This window comes from Pelodiscus sinensis, chromosome 2 (assembly GCF_052426305.1).
Source record: "Pelodiscus sinensis isolate ZL-2025 chromosome 2, ASM5242630v1, whole genome shotgun sequence".
Classification (NCBI taxonomy): domain Eukaryota; kingdom Metazoa; phylum Chordata; order Testudines; family Trionychidae; genus Pelodiscus; species Pelodiscus sinensis.
The window spans coordinates 121,321,998-121,338,961 of record NC_143053.1 but is presented as its reverse complement, the minus strand read 5'-3'; the positions used below and the strand labels follow the sequence as shown (position 1 = coordinate 121,338,961).

Here is a 16,964-nt window from a genome sequence, read left to right as displayed (position 1 = left end):
TAGTATCCACCTGCAGGTGCACAGGAGTTCAGGGATGAGTAGGGAGCAGCACAGCTCTGGCATACAAGCATCATCCCTAGTCTGGGTGATGATGGCATAATAAGTAGTGAATGTGTGCACAGATGACCGTGTGGTTGCCTGACAAATGTCCTGGATCAGTGTGAGAGCCAGGAACACTGCTGAAAAGATCTGCACCCTGGTTAAAGGAGCTCTCAGAATTGGCAGCAGGGGGACCTCAGTTCTGTCATAGCAGATGTAGATGCACAAGGTGATCCAGTTCGAAATTCTCTGCATGGAGATGAGCTGGCACCTCATCTGCTCTGCTGTAGAGACAAACAGTTGGGTAGAGTTCAGAATGGTTTAGTCTCATCTAAGTAAAAGGCCAAGGCCCTTCTCATATCCAACAGGTGAAGGCATCTCTCCCAACTCAATGTGTGTGGTCTACGGTAGAGGACTGGAGGAAAGATGTCCTTGTTCATGTGAAAAGTGGACACCAATTAAAGGAAAAAGGCTGCGTGTGGCTGGAGTTAGATCTTGTCCTCGTGGAAGACCCATGTACAGTGGTTTGGAGATCAATGCGTGAAGTTCAGAGCTGTTACCTCTCAAGAGAGAGATCTTGGAATTACTGTGGCTAGTTCTTTGAAAACATCCACTCAATGTGTAGCAGCAGTCAAAAAAGCAAACAGAATGTTATGAATCATTAAGAAAGGGATATAGAATAAGACAGAGAATATCTTATTGCCTCTGTATAAAACCATGGTATGCCCACATCGTGAATACTGTGTACACATGTGGTTGCCTCATCTCAAAAAGAAATACTGGCTTTGGAAAAAGTTCAGAAAAGGGCAACAAAAACAATTAGGGGTATAGAACAGCTGCCAGGTGAGGAGACATTAATAAAACTGGGACTTTTCAGTTTGGAAAAGAAACTAGTAAGGGTGGGGGTTTTACAGAGGTCTATAAAATTATTATTTGTGCAGAAAAGTGAACAAAGAAGAGTTATTTACTCCGTCCCATAACACCAGAACTAGGGGGTCACCAAATGAAATTAACAAGTAGCGGGTTTAACACACACAAAAGGAAGTACTTCTTCACACACGGCATAGTCAACCTGTGGAACTCCTTGCCAGAGGATGTTATGAAGTTCAAAACTATAATAGGATTCAAAAAAGAGCTAGATAAATTTATAAATCCCTCAGTGGCTATTAGCCAGGATTGGAAGGAATGGTGTCCATAGCCACTGTTTGTCAGGAGCTAGGAATGAATCACTGAATTATTATCTGTTTTTTTCTTTCCCTTTGGGGCACCTGGCATTGGCCACTGTCAGAAGAAAGGATACTGGGATAAATGGACCTTGAATCTGACCTAGTATGGCCGTTCTTATGACTCGTCTGGCCAGTGTTATAGCCACAAGGAAGGTGGCTTTTCAGGACAGATGGGACCAGGAGCACATGGCCAGAGGCTCAAAGTGAGCCTGGCCAGGACTAAAGTTCAGATCCCACTGACAATGGGGGACCTGATCTGAGGTAAGATTTACTTCAGGGACATTGAAAAATCTGGCCACCATGTCATGAGAGATAACATTGTGGACCAAGGGGTGAAAGGCGGAAATGGTCACCAGATACACATTGAGCAAGGAATGTGCTAGACCCTGGGTTTTTAGGTGGAGCAGATAATTCAGTATTGATTGGATCATAGCAACTGAAGGGGAGATGTCACAATCAGCTGCCCAATCTGAGAACCTCATCCATTTTACCAGCTAGATTTGACAGGTCAAAGGTTTTGTGCTTCTGAGGATGTGGTAGATGCCTCCAGCCAGGTCTATTCTTCTGAGTTCAGCCACACAACTCACACGAGGTAGAGGGTCATGAAGCTGGGATGTAGGAGGCAACTGTGGTGCTAGAATAAGAGGCCCTGTCAATCATACCACTAGGTTTGACAGGGTCCCAAACCAATGCTGCCTAAGGCACATGGAGGCAATAATGATGATTCAGGTCCTGTCCTTGTTTATTTTCTGCAGAACCTTGCTGATGAGCACGATTGTGGAAAATGCATACAGCAGATCTCCTGTCCAATACAAGAAGGCGGCATCAGACAGAGAGCCCTCGTCCAGGCTCTGTGCAGAGCAGGACTGAACGCCCCACTTCCAGAAGATCTCAGAAGCCACTCACAATGAGAAGAGAATTCTAGATGTAGCGATGAGAAGAGAATTCTAGATGTAGCGATACACCAGGGAGTTCTGGATGACTGGAAGGTGAAAAGCTTCCACGTTAATGTTGCGGCTGACACAGAAGTTCCACAGACTGAGGGCTTCCTAGAAGAGTGCTGAAGGACAGTCTCTCCCTTGCTGCCTGTTGGTGTAAAACATCAACACTGTGTTGTATGTGAGGAATCTGACCACTCTACCTGCCAGTTGAGCTCAGAAAGCCCTGTCTTTGATGTCCAGTGCCACCTTGTTTGGAGACCACAGGCCTTGGGTCTTGATGTTCCTGCCTCCCAAGTTCTGACATGTCTGATACTAGTTTAACTGTGGGAAATCCCTTTTGAATGGGACCTGATGCTTCTGACCCAGATGCAGTACCATCGGTACAGTAGGTCCTGCTGCAAAGGGAGGTATGGTGGCTCTTGTGGGCCTACAACTGACCCGAGACTATGATGCTGTTGACCACTATATAGGTAAACAGTTCCCAGGTAGCTGAGTTGAGAGCAGTGCCGTGCCTGTGACCCCAAGTTCAGTGACAATGACTTTGTCCACCACTAAGAATGGCTGCAATGGCCCAAATGGCTACATCCAGCAGATTTTCAATGGCCAGTGGCCAGCAATCTGTGTCATTGGCTGTGTGAATGGTGCCACAACGGTGACAGGTATTACAACGTGGAGCAAGTTTATAGCAATGCTTATATGCACCCGACCTCGACCACTGTTCCCTTGAGCAATAACATGGGCAGTACCAAAGGATCGGGGATCTTTGGTACCGATGCCCTTGTTCACCAAAGGCTTGTACCCCCTGCCAGAGAGCCATGCTGGGAATTCCTCTATCAGGTTGGCAGCCCAGACAGAGGAATCAGTAGGGCTTTGCTTCACAGTTTGGCTCGCATCAAGAGTGTGCTGGGGACTGATGCCTGGACCCTTCCCTTGGCAGGATTCAGTGCCCTTAGGCAGAGACCCCACAGGCCTGCGTGCAGGCTTTCCCTGTGACTGGGGAGCTGCAGGAACCTGGGTGGCCAGCATGGACAGAATCAGTGTCTTACGCTGCCTGGAGGGCTTCTGCTGAGGAGGGCACCTATATCTGGGTGGGGCCAGGGTTCCCTGTAAGCTGTGTGCTTGAGCGGCCACTCAGGAGCGATTCAAATGCTGCCCAGCTGATTAGCACAGTGCCCATAGCCAGCAGCATGTGTTTCTACTGGTGGTGCACATAACAAAATGTATTCTGCTCATGGATGGAAAAACTTAGAGGGAACATTGGCTGGAGGTCCTGCTAACCTCCAGGGAGACCTGTGCAGATTGGGCTGGGTTACTCCACTCAACAGTACCTGAAGCCCACAAGCCTGAGAGCTGCCTGACATGGGTCTTTGCTTGCCCCCAGATCTATCCCATTGTTTGCAGGAGGATGGTGAGCAGCCCCAGCAGTGCCACAGTCCTGTCGGGACACTCTTCACTGAAACTACAGTGCTCGGTGCTGAATCGGATCTGCGCACCGGTGCCCGAGTTAGGGCTGACTACATAAGAAAGGCACAGAGATGAACGACTATCTCCTTTCTGGTCCTTAACTTGAAGGACTTGCGGATCTTGCACTTGTCACTAACATGACTTTTGTCCAAGCAGCGCAAGTAACATTTTTGCAGGTCATTCACTGACATGGGCCATTTGCATGTGTGTTAGAATTTGAACCCTAGGGCATGGTGCATACCCCAGCCCATGCAGAGTCCGGAAAGGAATGACAAGTCATTAACAATCGAGGTACTACATTACTAAGGACTATGTACACAAAAACAAGGAAAATCAGTACAATAAATACTAAGGCTACAGCAGGAAGCTGGAGCAAAGGCAGTTCTGTGCACCCTCATTGGCAGCATAAGGGAACTAAGGGTGGGGGAGAATGCAATACCCCTTATACCATGCCGTGGAGGTGCCACTCCAGCAGTTAGAGGCGCTCCTCTATGGGTACTGCTAAGGGGAAAAAAACCTTCTGGCACCAGTGCACATGATGAGTACACATACCTACTCTGGAATGCACATGACCAACAACTTGAAGAAGAATGGATTCTTCTTCTAGAATTCTTCCAAAGTGAAATAACACATTGTTTTAAGGGGAAGTGCTTTCATGAGAAACATATTTTAAAACTGAGATGGTTAACATAAAGAATCCTATTTGCTAGGCAGAGTCTAAAATCAACATCTGTAAGATCATAAAACTGTGAGATGGGTGGCTTATTTGCCCACTATAGTCTGTTACACAGAACAATTTCTTCACGTAGTTTTGATACTAGCCATAAAGCTAATTAATTTATGGTGGAAAGCAGAGATCTCACCAATCAATCAGTAATTGTAGGCCTGAACTGAAGGAAATGGTTCTACTGGAAAAAGTATGTGAAGATCTGCAGACTAAGGACACAGAAGGCATATCTTCTACTAGAGACACTAAATATAAAATCTGACTTCATTTGAATGAACTCATAAAAATATGGTAACTACAATAGCCAGGTTTCATTTCTAAATCCATTTTACACGGATTAAAAAAAAATAGTAGCATACTTTCATTTAAAAGTGTTATCCACATTATATTAATCTATAATGAATGGTTTGGAACATTTTCTTAGATACTTGATCACAACAATATTTTGAAAGTTATATAGTATTGTATTTCTTAATGTTTTCCATTTTGTTTTATAATATTTTTTAAATGCTAAGAATCTCTTTTTAGTCCACAGACAGTAAAAGGTCTGCGTTTTATCACTATTGGAATTTTCTCACAGTAATTTACTAGAAATAGTAAAGATGCTAATTGAGTACTGATCTTCATTTACATTAAAAATTAAACATGTCCTTTTATTCTGAAATATGAAAGATTTTTAGAAGGCTTTAATCTTCTTTTAGTAAAACTCTCCGTTCACCTTTACATATTAAAAGACTTTTCTATTCCTGATGATTAACTGAAAAAGATTATTTCCTAAGGCAGCAGTCACCAACCAGTAGATCAGCATCTACCAGTAGATCTTGGAGATCTTGGAACGAGGTGTACCAGTAGTTCGAATTAGAGAGCCTAATTCGAACTACCTACTCCGTGCCACGTGTAGCCACGGGCACGGAGTCCGCACTAAAGGGGATTTTAAAATGGCGGCGCCTGGCAAGATGCAAATGAAGCCCGGGATATTTAAATCCTTGGCTTCATTTGCAACTTCAAATGCCTACATTAGCCACCCTAGTTCGAACTAGGGTGGCAGTGTAGACATACCCCAAGAAACTTTAGTTGTGAATAGATTACATGCTTTGCAAATGCCAAGATGGAATTTTCTGCTTCAGAAGAATCCAATTTTAAATTGCAACAGAGAGGGGGAAAAAGAAATTAAATGTAAGTGATTTTCTTATTGCCTTTAATATAAAGAAAAAGGAAAAATAATAATGTACATCTAAAGTCTGGATTAACGATCACAAGTTATTTTAATGTTAAAATTAGAATTAAGGGCTAATATGTATTTACACAGTTATGTTCTTTTAATATTAAGCCAAGGAGAAGTTACTTTATATTCTCCAACTGTCACTAACATTAAATTAGAAAAGCCAATATTAGAGAGAATTCCCCATCACCAATTAAAGCCTTTATATCTAAATACTTTACCCATGTATGTGGAAAGAAATGTGTGAGTATGGTATCAGAATGTGACTAAGCAAAATACAGGTAGTTTTCCTTTAATGCAAGTATACTATATTTCTAACACAGGGTCATGAATGATAATCTGTGGGAAATACTGAAAACGCAGAACCTATGACTAAAGTTAATATCACTACAGTAATATTAAAAATGAACAAAAGAAATCTACTAAAAAGAGGGGAAAGAGCAGCGTCATGGAAAGGTTAACAGAGTCTCCACTGACATGTAGACTGACCTAATTAAATATGGATATATAGTCTATATTTCTTGATGTTAATGAAACTATGTCCATGTACACCACAATTGCAATGAACTACAAACCTACTGAGACCAGAAGCAATGGGATATCCAGTTCATCTCCTCATACATTACACAATGGCCCATCTTTTCAGATATCTGAACCGTACTTGCAGGACAAGAAGATTTCTCCCAATCCACAAGTAGTTCCTATTGGCAAAAATCTTTTACTTCAGCTTTGCATATGGGGTAATCAAGGGACCTACTGTTTTTATACAAATGGTACAATGCCATGCATAAATTGCTGATAATTAGACAGCAATATCATTTCATGTTTTAACCTACCTTATTATCCTGGGTACTCTTAGTCAGATTAGTGTGCGTCTTGACAATCAACAAAATCACATAAGATGTCCAGCCCACAAAACCCATAACAACACTTATGCCCAAGAATAATCTGTCGTAAGTATGGTAATATGACAGTCCTTCCAAAGCAAGGCTAATCAGGGTTTTGCAAAGAGATACCTTCAGAGAAAACAGAACATATGTCACAACAATGTATAACATCATCATCCTGAATACACTCAAAAAGAAACTTACCAAGAAAACACATTGCAAAGAAAAGTTGGCGTACAGTAACTGGAATTCTATAAGATGTGTCTACATACTATAATCTTGGTGAACATGCACCCCGTACATTAGAGATTATAGTCTTTTGGCTATCATACACATTGGGAGCATTCATGAGCTGTAGACATTTTCCTCCCATACTAAGGACATAAATGACAGTGTAGACTCAACTGCTATTCTGTTCCTCCATCGCCACAGAATCTAGATGTTTGAGAATTCTGTTGTAGGGGGGAAGGTGGGCAGGTCATGGAATACGTGGACAACACACCTTGAACTCCAGCTACTGTTAAATAAGTTTTTTTCCTCAATTGCTTGTCCACAAATATTCCATTCTTGGTGAACCTTTAAGCAGTACCCTGGTGTCAAGAGGAGAATGTTGCTGGTTGCTTCTAGGGCGCATCATGGGCTGAGGTGCCAGGAAAGGCAGGAAGCCTTTCTTAGCACCCACGTTACACTGCTGACCAGGAGCTGCACAAGGTAAGCCCCTCCAGCCATGAGCCCCCCGCCTCCTCCACCCCCCGCTGCGGCCTCCTCCTATAACCCAAAGCTCTCATCCTCTTTGACTGGCTCAGGAGAAAAAAAAGTTTGAAAATCGCCACACTAGAACATATATCTACTCCTGAACCTATGCAATCTCCAGGTATGTAAAAGCACTCAACTTTCTTTCAGATGCATACAACTTTAAGAAGAACACCCAGAGAATATGTACAGGATCCTCCCCAGCTGGGAGTCCAGGTTGGGGTATGGAGACTCCTTTGGCTGGAAGCAGTGAAGTGTCTTAGACCTCGTTTGACTAGGAAATCTCAAAAGGGATGTGCCCCTTTTCTTCCTGGAGGAACAATACTCTTTACTCTCTGAAAACCCAACTTTTTCAGTTCTATAAGCCATCCTCACCATAAGTCCAAGATAAGTCCCAAAACACTTGGACTTATAGTGAACAACTTAAAAGCAGGGAATTTTTTCCCATGACTAACCTCCATTTGTGCAAATTTGTGTGTGTGAGACTTAAGAGTGAGAAATGTGAGGACAAGCATCAATGTCATTAGTGCAAAATGGAAAAATGGATGTATATTGTGATGACTTATAGCAGGGATGCCCTGTACTCAAATCTGAAGCTAGGCTAGCGTTTGATGATGAAGACTGGGAACTAGTGGAACTCACAGGGGCATGTTCTGGACTGAGGTGGAACTTGTCTAGAGGGATCTGCCCCATCTTATTTAGAGGTCAGCTGCATAAAGCAGTCTAATAAAAACGTTAGGCATGCCTCTCTCTCCTTCAAAGACCTTTCAGAAAAGGATCTACAAGCTGATCTTTGTTGGAGATGTGAGCTTCCCAAAGACTAAAGGCAACTCAACTGATGTGCCCATTGCTGATTGGTTCTGCTGCCTGACAAGAGGGCAACACTTAAAAGTGACTTAGGATAAGACATCCATAAGGCTCAATTCAAGAAGTTCCATAACAGAGTAAAATAAGAAGCTTCAGGGAGTAGCTGAGTTAGTCTGTACAGAAAAAAACAACAAATGGTCTGGTAGCACTTTATAGACTAACGAAACACGCAGATGGTATCATGAGCTTTCGTGGGCACAGCCCACTTCTTCAGATGACCAGAGTATTGAGTATTCTGGTCATCAGAAGAAGTGGACTGTGCCCACGAAAGCTCATGATACCATCTACATGTTTTGTTAATCTATAAAGTGCTACCAGAGTAAAATAAAAACAACATTGTTAAACAACCAAAACCAACAAATCTATTTGATGGGAAAAGTATCCTAACTAAAACTACTCCTAACTACACTAATATATAAACAAATGTTTACAAAAGGACGGTGAAAAAATTGCAGAGACCGGATACTGAGGAGCTCCAGCTAACAGCTAAGGTTCTCAAGAAGGAACTGAATGGCAATTAGACCTGTTTATGCTCTTGATACAGGACCATGAGCATATCCAGGGAGCATGCATGACCCCAGGAGACATTGATGGTCAAAAGAGTCTGATCTCAACTACATGCATACCAAGAGTAGACTACATATGGACGAGGTCTTGAAAAGGAACTTCAAGGCTCTGCTGCTGAATGGAAAAAAAGGACTTATTTCCTTGAAGCAGCCAAGAGAGTGTATCAAATGGAGGCCTATACAGGATGATTTCACATTTTTTTTGCACTGGAAAAAGTTAACTGGCTTCAGGTGAGCTACTTTTTATTTACAACGATGTACATGACAAGAGAATCAGACCCAAAACCTAAATAAAATTCTACCTGTTCTCTATGTAAAAACTTTGAACTCCTGGAAAACGTATTAGTAAGAAGGGCAAAATCACAGAACATAATAAAATTATGTTTTCACATATTGTCAGGTAAATTTGATTTTATAAAATAGACATTTTCATGCACTTTTTCAAAATAAAATAAGCACTCAGTGTCAACTAGTTATTGCCTGGTTCTTCCATGTACCAGTTAAATCTACAAATTATGGAGAAGTTAAAATAAAACAGCTGGCTCAGGAGAGGGGGAAAAACAAACAGAGATTTGTGATTAGAATAAGTTATTTTTCCTAGCTATGCTGCTGGTTCAATGGGCGATCCTTAACACTGCTGTCAAGTTCCCATCTATAAATGACCTTTACCCACTGTATCTCATAAGAGTGACATAAGGTGATATCCACAGAGTTGGCTGAAATCCTTGATAAGGTACTACATTTTTTTTCAGATCAGAGCACAAAAAACCCACAACATCTCATAAAACATGGAGCCAAATTCATTCACAGTGGAACTGACTGTATCGATATCAAAAGAGCTACACCATGAATAAATGTGGTTCATTTAGCTAGAAACATTAGCAACAAAAACAAACGATTTAAAAATATGAAAAAGTCACTTAATAAGCAATCAAAATTACTGTTTTGAATTTAATGAATAAGAAAGTGTGAGGCTATGGAGACTCACAATACGATTCATTTTATGTTAGTAAAAGATGAGTCAATAAAGGACCCCCCCCCCCACCAAGGAAACTACCAAATAGAAAAATAGAAAAAAAAAAGAAGACCGAAGTCCAAGATTTAGTCTAGGTTTTCAAACATTTGTCATTTTATAGTGACGATTCACTTACCACCTCATGATATTTTTCCTGATGAAGATAAGATCTTGCTTTTCTTAAAATGTTTATCTGTTCAGTATCTGAAAGCAACCTGTATAAAAATACAAAGGTCCTTTAAAAATGTTACTTTTTTGGTGGGAGGGATCAGGAGCATGGAGAAAAAGAATGCATCTATTTAGGAACCTTAGGGTGTGTCTAGACTACATGCCTCCTTCGACGGAGGCATGTAGATTAGCCAGATCGGAAGAGGGAAATGAAGCCGCGATTAAAATAATCGCGGCTTCATTTAAATTTAAATGGCTGCCCCGATCTGCCGATCAGCTGTTTGTCGGAAGATCGGGGAAGTCTGGACGCGACGCGCCGACAAAGAAGCCTTTCTTCATCGGCACAGGTAAGCCTCGTGAAACCAGGTTTACCTGTGCCGATGAAGAAAGGCTTCTTTGTCGGCGCGTCGCGTCCAGACTGCCCCGATCTGCCGACAAACAGCTGATCGGCAGATCGGGGCAGCCGTTTAAATTTAAATGAAGCCGCGATTATTTTAATCGCGGCTTCATTTCCCTCTTCCGATCTGGCTAATCTACATGCCTCCGTCGAAGGAGGCATGTAGTCTAGACACACCCTTAAAGTAGACTCACTAGGCACTCAGTTAAAAGTGTGCCACATACGCCAGAAAACCTAAGCAATTTTATCAAAGCACAGGATGTCCTGAGCCATTTCTCTACCTGCATGACCATAAATTAGTAAATTATGTTGATACTGAATTCATTTTGAGAAACTATTTTCTTCATTTAGAACTTCCACCTAAATGTGTAGGTGGATGCACCATTTGCATCAAATCCATTATTGCTGTTCCTGGCTGGGAACACTGCCAAAACTGGCTGTATGGCTGCTACAGACACATCTTTAAATAGCATGCCCATGTTACTTTTGTGCATTTAAATTCTATATCAATTATAATGGGGGCTGAATCCCATCTGGGGGCCTTTGTGCTTTATACCCCACCTCCTTACCTCCAGTGGGTCCCTTATCCCCCCCTTTCTAATGCGGGAACTAGCTCCATTCTTGGGGCGGCCTGTGTTCGTTGTGTGCTTTATACCCCACCTAGCATTTATATTCACTCAGAAACACAGTGATCCTCCAATGTGGCCTAAAAACTGCAGGTGAAATACAAACCACACTGAAGTCAATGGCAAAACTCTCAATGATTTCAGTGGAGCCAGCACTCCACCCTAGTCTTCCTGGGAACTTCCTAGCTGCAGCAAGAGACACAATAGAAAAGAGGGAACAGAATGGGATGGAGCAGAGTGAGATCTAGCTCATATTTTTTCCAGGATGGAACACTGCAATGGAGCAGAGAACTTCCATGCCTGATCACTGCACCCCCCCCCCCCCCCCCAGCTTTTATTATTTAATGAACTTCCTGGTGTGTTCTGCCATGCTGCTTCATTTGAGTCTGGTGTGAGCAGTATCCCAAAATGTACTACACATAACAAAAGTAAACAGAAAGTCTCTGCAGTCCCCGCAGATGCAAAGGAACTAACATTCCAGCTATGACTGAATACAGAGAATCTAAAGAATGGAAAAGAAAAGCAGCTACAAGCACAAAATGCCTTGACATTATAGATGCCACCCAATCAGGTCAGGATCTACAGTGCAGGATCTAAGGAAGACCATCTATGTGAGTGAAAATTAGTAAAATCAGGTAGAAAGAATGGAGAATATTAGGGAGAGGAGAAAGAGGTAGTTGTATTGGAAAATGAGTTGATTTAACGTCCTTATTAAGTCTGTTTTGAAATCCTGGGAAATAAGCAGTAAAGAGAACCACTTCTGTCCTTTATACACATGCATAAAATACTCCTCTGAAAGTGCACATACAGCTTTGTAAGATGTTATGTTGTGGGGAGTTTCACAGCATAGGAAGAAATCAGTGGAAAGGCAGAGAGCTGGAGTAGGTGCAAGTGTCCATTTTATTGCATAGCACAGAACAACAAGATCTATATCTACAACCCAATATACAACATAAGACATTGAGACTTTACAGAAAAAAATAACCACCACACCATTCCCAGGGGGTATACACCAATTTGGGTGCTCACAGAATTATAATAGCCAGATTTTAGATTGTAACATCAGGCTATACTCAAAAGACCTGAGAATTGTCTATTAGAGTAGCAGCTTTCTGTGCTTGTTAACTATATTCATGACACAGTCTTTTCCAATATCTGACATATACTAAGTTGTTGGACAGGGATTACAAAAAGAGACTAAAAAGTTTATCTTCACATTGGGGTTAAGATTTAACAATCTAGAATGTATACTGAATACCTTTTCTTGCTAATCTTGATGTATGTCTAATAAATTCTCATATGATATGCACTTTCATTTATTTTTATAGCTATACTACTCTCTGCCTATTTTATCCATGTAATCTTCAACTTTAAAAATGAATAAGTTAAAAAGGCATTCTTTTAATCTTTTATTTTTAAATTTCACTGTAGATCATCCCATAGAGTCATTTAGCCTATAATTATTCTTTAATTCTCAGTGAATAACTTTATTATTAATGAAATTGCTATGTTCTTTGCCTTTTTCTTCCTTCCTAGATGACAGCTCCCATGATCTTCTGCATATGGAACAGGTACCATAGTATAAATGGAGCCTTCAATAAGTACAATTTTTGTACATCAGTGCAGAATGCAGTAATTTTGTAGAAATAGGGTAACATTCATAAGTGCATTCTTAATTTTTAATGGGCTTACTAAAACAACATATCCTAAATATTACCCCACTTCTGCATAAATGTTTTTATAAGACATCAAACACTTTTTACTGAAGTATCAATGAAGACATTTCAAATAAATTTGGAGGCAATTTGAAGTTGCAGTCCTGCAACTGACTGGCTGCTGGTGTACTCGCCCATATGCTTGTGTGGCACCTCATCTATTTAAATGAGACTCTGGATGAATGCAGGGTGACATTCACAAGGAGCCAGTTGAAAAAAAAAATCAGGGTTGTGAGAAGCAATGGAAATAAATATAATGGATTATACAGAGAAAAATTTGCAGGGGCAAAACTTAAACAATGAATAGTCTAGCAGACCTTAAAGAGTAATAAAACATGTAAATGGTATCATGAGCTTTTGTGGGCATGTTTTGTTAGTCTTTAAGATGCTGCTAGACTATTCATTGTTTAAGTTTTTCCAGGTACAGACTAAGTTGGCTACCCCTCCGAAGCTTTTGAACATGCAGGGGCAGTAATTTACTAAAAAGCTAACAATACAAGGAAGGTATTTTAGATAAGGAACTCAGGACAAAAAATAGTAATGCAATATATGAATGAAGAAAAGAGATCAAGTTTGGGTAGGGTTAGGGATGAATAAGTACTATGATTAGTTTTAACAGAGCTTAATACATAAAGGATTTCAGTCCAAAACAACAAATAACACAGAATCATCTGATCTCAGGAGATTTCCATCATTGGGAGCCAAAGTTCATGGGAAATGCTGATGTTGAAGCAGAATCTGAACATGAACTGGAAAATGAGTCAATTTGGTTTTGGAAAGACTAGAAATCAAAACCACAGGATGGATTCAGATCTGGGAATTCAAAGCCACATATCCCCGAGCCATGCCCCCGGTTTTTAAGGGGTTCAGAATCAAAACATTTTGGCTAAAATCTGACTTTCAAGTTTTTCCTACACACTTCTGTCATGCATATACTGTAATGAATATACATGTATTCTGCATGCTTTTATTGTTTACTTTCTCCTTTTATTATAAAGTAATTTATTTTAATATTGTTCAAGTAGCCTATAAAGTGACTTGTGTAGAAAAAAACATTGAGAAATTGAAAAAAAAAAACAAGTTAAAATATATAAGCTTACTATAGTGGGCCTAGCTACCAACAGCAAGCCCATACCTTCCACAAACTAAAATGAATAGAGACAATAGGACATCAGTTAATTTTTTGAAAAGGAGTTATCTGAAAGGTCAAATTAATACAGAAGAAAACTGATTTTTATTCTTTCCCATGAATTAACAAAAACAGAACATGCAAAAGAGAGTAAGAGCAGTGGATTCATTCTTTCCTCCCCTCTTCTCCAATGTTTTTGGGAAGAATGAGACCTGCTATCACACATTCCTGTAGCAAAAAACACTGACCCTTAATCGCATCAAAATGAGAGCTGATAGGTCACTGTACATGTGTACTAGAATAAGGTCTAGAAAGAGCTGAGATTATGGTCCCCTGAAAACACACGCGCGCGCTTCTTCCGTCTGTATAAACACAATTCATCAAGAAACAAAACAGCTGGACTAACTGCAATTACTTGTAAACTGTCCCTAAAGAGATGTTAGCTACTCTTGCCATGAGTATCCCTGACAAATTTAATATTTCCACCACATCATTAATATCTCACATAAAGAATGGTGCTTAACAACATTAATACTATGTTGTGATGAAATGAAGCTACTGTTGTTTTCTCAAGGGGCCTCTGTCTGATGAATCACTGATCGCCATCTATCCATATTCTACACAGGAAACCAGCTCAAATAGCATAATTCTGTTTATGTAACAGAGAGCAATCAAGCTATGAAATAAAATGCAAGAAAAGGAGATAACTTACAAGTGCAGGTGGATACACAATTTCTGAAAAGCTTATTTTGTTATACCTGTTTGTTATTTACTTGTTATGTACATCATTATTGTACAACAGATATTCCAGAATTAGGCTAAAAATAAAACCCCGTAGATTCAGTACCTGTAGTAAAGCAATAATAAGAGGACCTTGAATTTAACAATGAATCAATGACATGACAGTCTCATAGATTACGGAAAGAAGTTAGTGGAATGGTTTCCTTTACAGCAGCTACTCTTTTGACATTGGGGGTATGTCTTCACTACATAATTAAAGTGATTGGCAGTGGTTTAGCTTAGCTCAGCTGTGAGTGTCCCCACAGCAAAGGTCTACTCAGGTTACTGTGTCTTCACTGCCTCTGCACTTACTCATGTGTGTCTGCATATTCAAGGCTCTTTTAGCAGAGATGCTTTTGGATTCTTTCCCAGTCAACTAAGTCAACTGTGGGAGAACCTGTCCATCTTTCAGATCAGCGACAGATCAGCATTTGAGTGATTTCCCTTGCATTCTCACTGAAAAGTGGGCAGGTCCCTCCTAGCTCAAGTTAATCTGTAGGGGTACGTCTACACATCAAAGTTAATTTGAAATAACAGCTGTTATTTCGAATTAACTTTTCTAGTGTCTACACAGCCACACTGCTATTTTGAAATAAATTTGAAATAGCGGAGTGCTTATTTCAAATTTGGTAAACCTCATTCTACGAGGAATAGCACCAATTTTCAAACAGCTAATTTGAAATAAGCGCTGTGTAGACGCTTATTTTGAAATAGGGGGCCTTCAGCCCTTTCCACTGTGCCCTGGTGGCCACTCTGGGCCAAACCAGGAAAACTTATCTCCTCTCCCGCAGCCAGGGAACCCTTAAAGAGGTAGACTCTGGCCACAGTGCATGTGCCAGCTTGAGGCCTGCCAGCAGTGGCTGCCCCTGACCTACTGGCCCCACAATGAGCCGGGCAGCCAGTGCCAGCCAGCTGTCCACCGCCCAGTCCCCCAGCTCCCAGGAGCCTGACAGGGTCCCGAGAAGATGGGCGCCTTCCTGATCCAGGGCAGAGATCATGGACCTTATTCAGGTTTGGGGGGGGATGCCCCCAACATTCATGATTTCCGCACTAGACGGAGGAACACGGCTGTCTATGGCAGGATAGCTGCCAACCTGGCCACCAAAGGCCACATGTAAACCCAGGAGCAGGTTTGCATGAAAATCAAGTTAGTACGGCGAGACCCCCAACCCTGAGCCCTGAGCTTTCCCTCCCACTTCTTCCCCTTGCTTTCCCCTTCCGGCTCCCTCCTCCCAGGTTTCCCCCTCCCCTCTCCAATCCTCTCCCACCTCCTTTCCCCTGTCTCACCAGAGTTTATCCCCCTCGCCCAGTTTTGTTAAATAAAGAGAGTTTATGAAAAAACACGTTTTTTATTTTACATTAGGAAGGGGCTTGGGGGGGGGGGTAAGTGGAAGGTCGTGAGGAAGGAAGGAGGCACAAGCCCCCAGTGGGGCAGATCAGGGAGGCTCTTAGTGCTCCTCAGGGTGGAAGCTCTCCCGCAGGATCTCCTGGATACTGACAGCCCCCCGATGGACCTACCAGATGACAGTCCGCAGAAAGTGCAGCCATGCTCATAGCAAAGCGTCCATGAGAAACACCAGAGTGCCCAGGGGCAGCTCTGGCTCCATGTTGCAGATTGCTGTGGTGTCCCATGTGAGGGCAACCAGAGCACACAGAGACCAAATGCTTTGCTGTCCCTCAGTGAGGTAGGCAGGGAAACCTGAGCACCAACTGCCCAGGGTTCCGGCAAATTAACTGTTACTCCTCATGCAATTTGAGGGAAGGGTTTTGGATCAGACTACCGCGTCTACATGCGGCGAGTTAATTCAGGTGACCGGCATTTTAAAATGGCGACCAGCCGCAAATATGCTAATCAAGCACCGGATATTTAAATCCCACGCTTCACTAACAACTTCGGTATGCTTCATTTGCCTCCCTAGTTCGAACTAGGGGGCAAGTGTAGACATACCCTTTCTCAGCTCCTACTTGCTAGAAACTGGCCAACGGAAGACGAGGGACTTTGCTGAGGGGTGGGGGCAATGCATAAAACCTCTCTCTTTCTCCTACTCTCGCTCCCCAGTTTCTAGAGCAGAGAGCAGCCAGCTGTTTGAAGTGTTGTGAACTGGTCTATGGTAAGGGTCCCGGTGAGGTGACCATGGGCCGGATCCGGCAGCCTGGTGGGCTGGATCTGGCCCGCTGGCTCCATCTTACCTACCCCCATCCTGGACCATGTCTAGGAGTCTTGTGTGGTACAGTAATAGAAATAAATAAAAGTAGCAGTCTCTAGAAGCCATCCTATAGCTTCTGCATACTTTTTGCAGGCTTTCTAATAGGCGCTGATGTCAATCCCTTTGAACCACAAGCTTTTGCATTCCTAGTGCTAAATCCATCACATCTCTTTTGACCATGGTGTCCAGTTTAAGTATTTCTATAAGGCATCTTATTGTGGACAAAATTAACAGT

General features: G+C 41.9%; 1 protein-coding gene and 1 long non-coding RNA gene across 7 annotated transcripts in view; one reads left to right on the top strand and one right to left on the bottom strand.

The window, feature by feature from the left end:
• The window catches only part of LOC142827196 (uncharacterized), a 92,062-nt gene extending 87,240 nt beyond the window's left edge, over positions 1–4,822 (top strand). The window contains exons 3-4 of one of the 2 annotated variants that reach the window (XR_012901715.2): positions 1,328–1,526; positions 2,021–4,822. This is a non-coding gene — a long non-coding RNA (uncharacterized LOC142827196). The remainder of the gene's footprint in view (positions 1–1,327; positions 1,527–2,020) is intronic. The other variant, XR_012901716.2, reaches the window with a different exon arrangement.
• The window catches only part of PIGN (phosphatidylinositol glycan anchor biosynthesis class N), a 160,175-nt gene that overhangs the window by 64,422 nt on the left and 78,789 nt on the right, over positions 1–16,964 (bottom strand). For all 5 annotated transcript variants that reach the window (XM_075921393.2, XM_075921390.2, XM_075921392.2 and 2 more), the window contains 2 exons: positions 9,844–9,922; positions 6,456–6,635 (listed from right to left, as the gene is read on the bottom strand). In XM_075921393.2, coding sequence (XP_075777508.2) covers positions 6,456–6,635; positions 9,844–9,922 — 259 coding nt within the window. The remainder of the gene's footprint in view (positions 1–6,455; positions 6,636–9,843; positions 9,923–16,964) is intronic.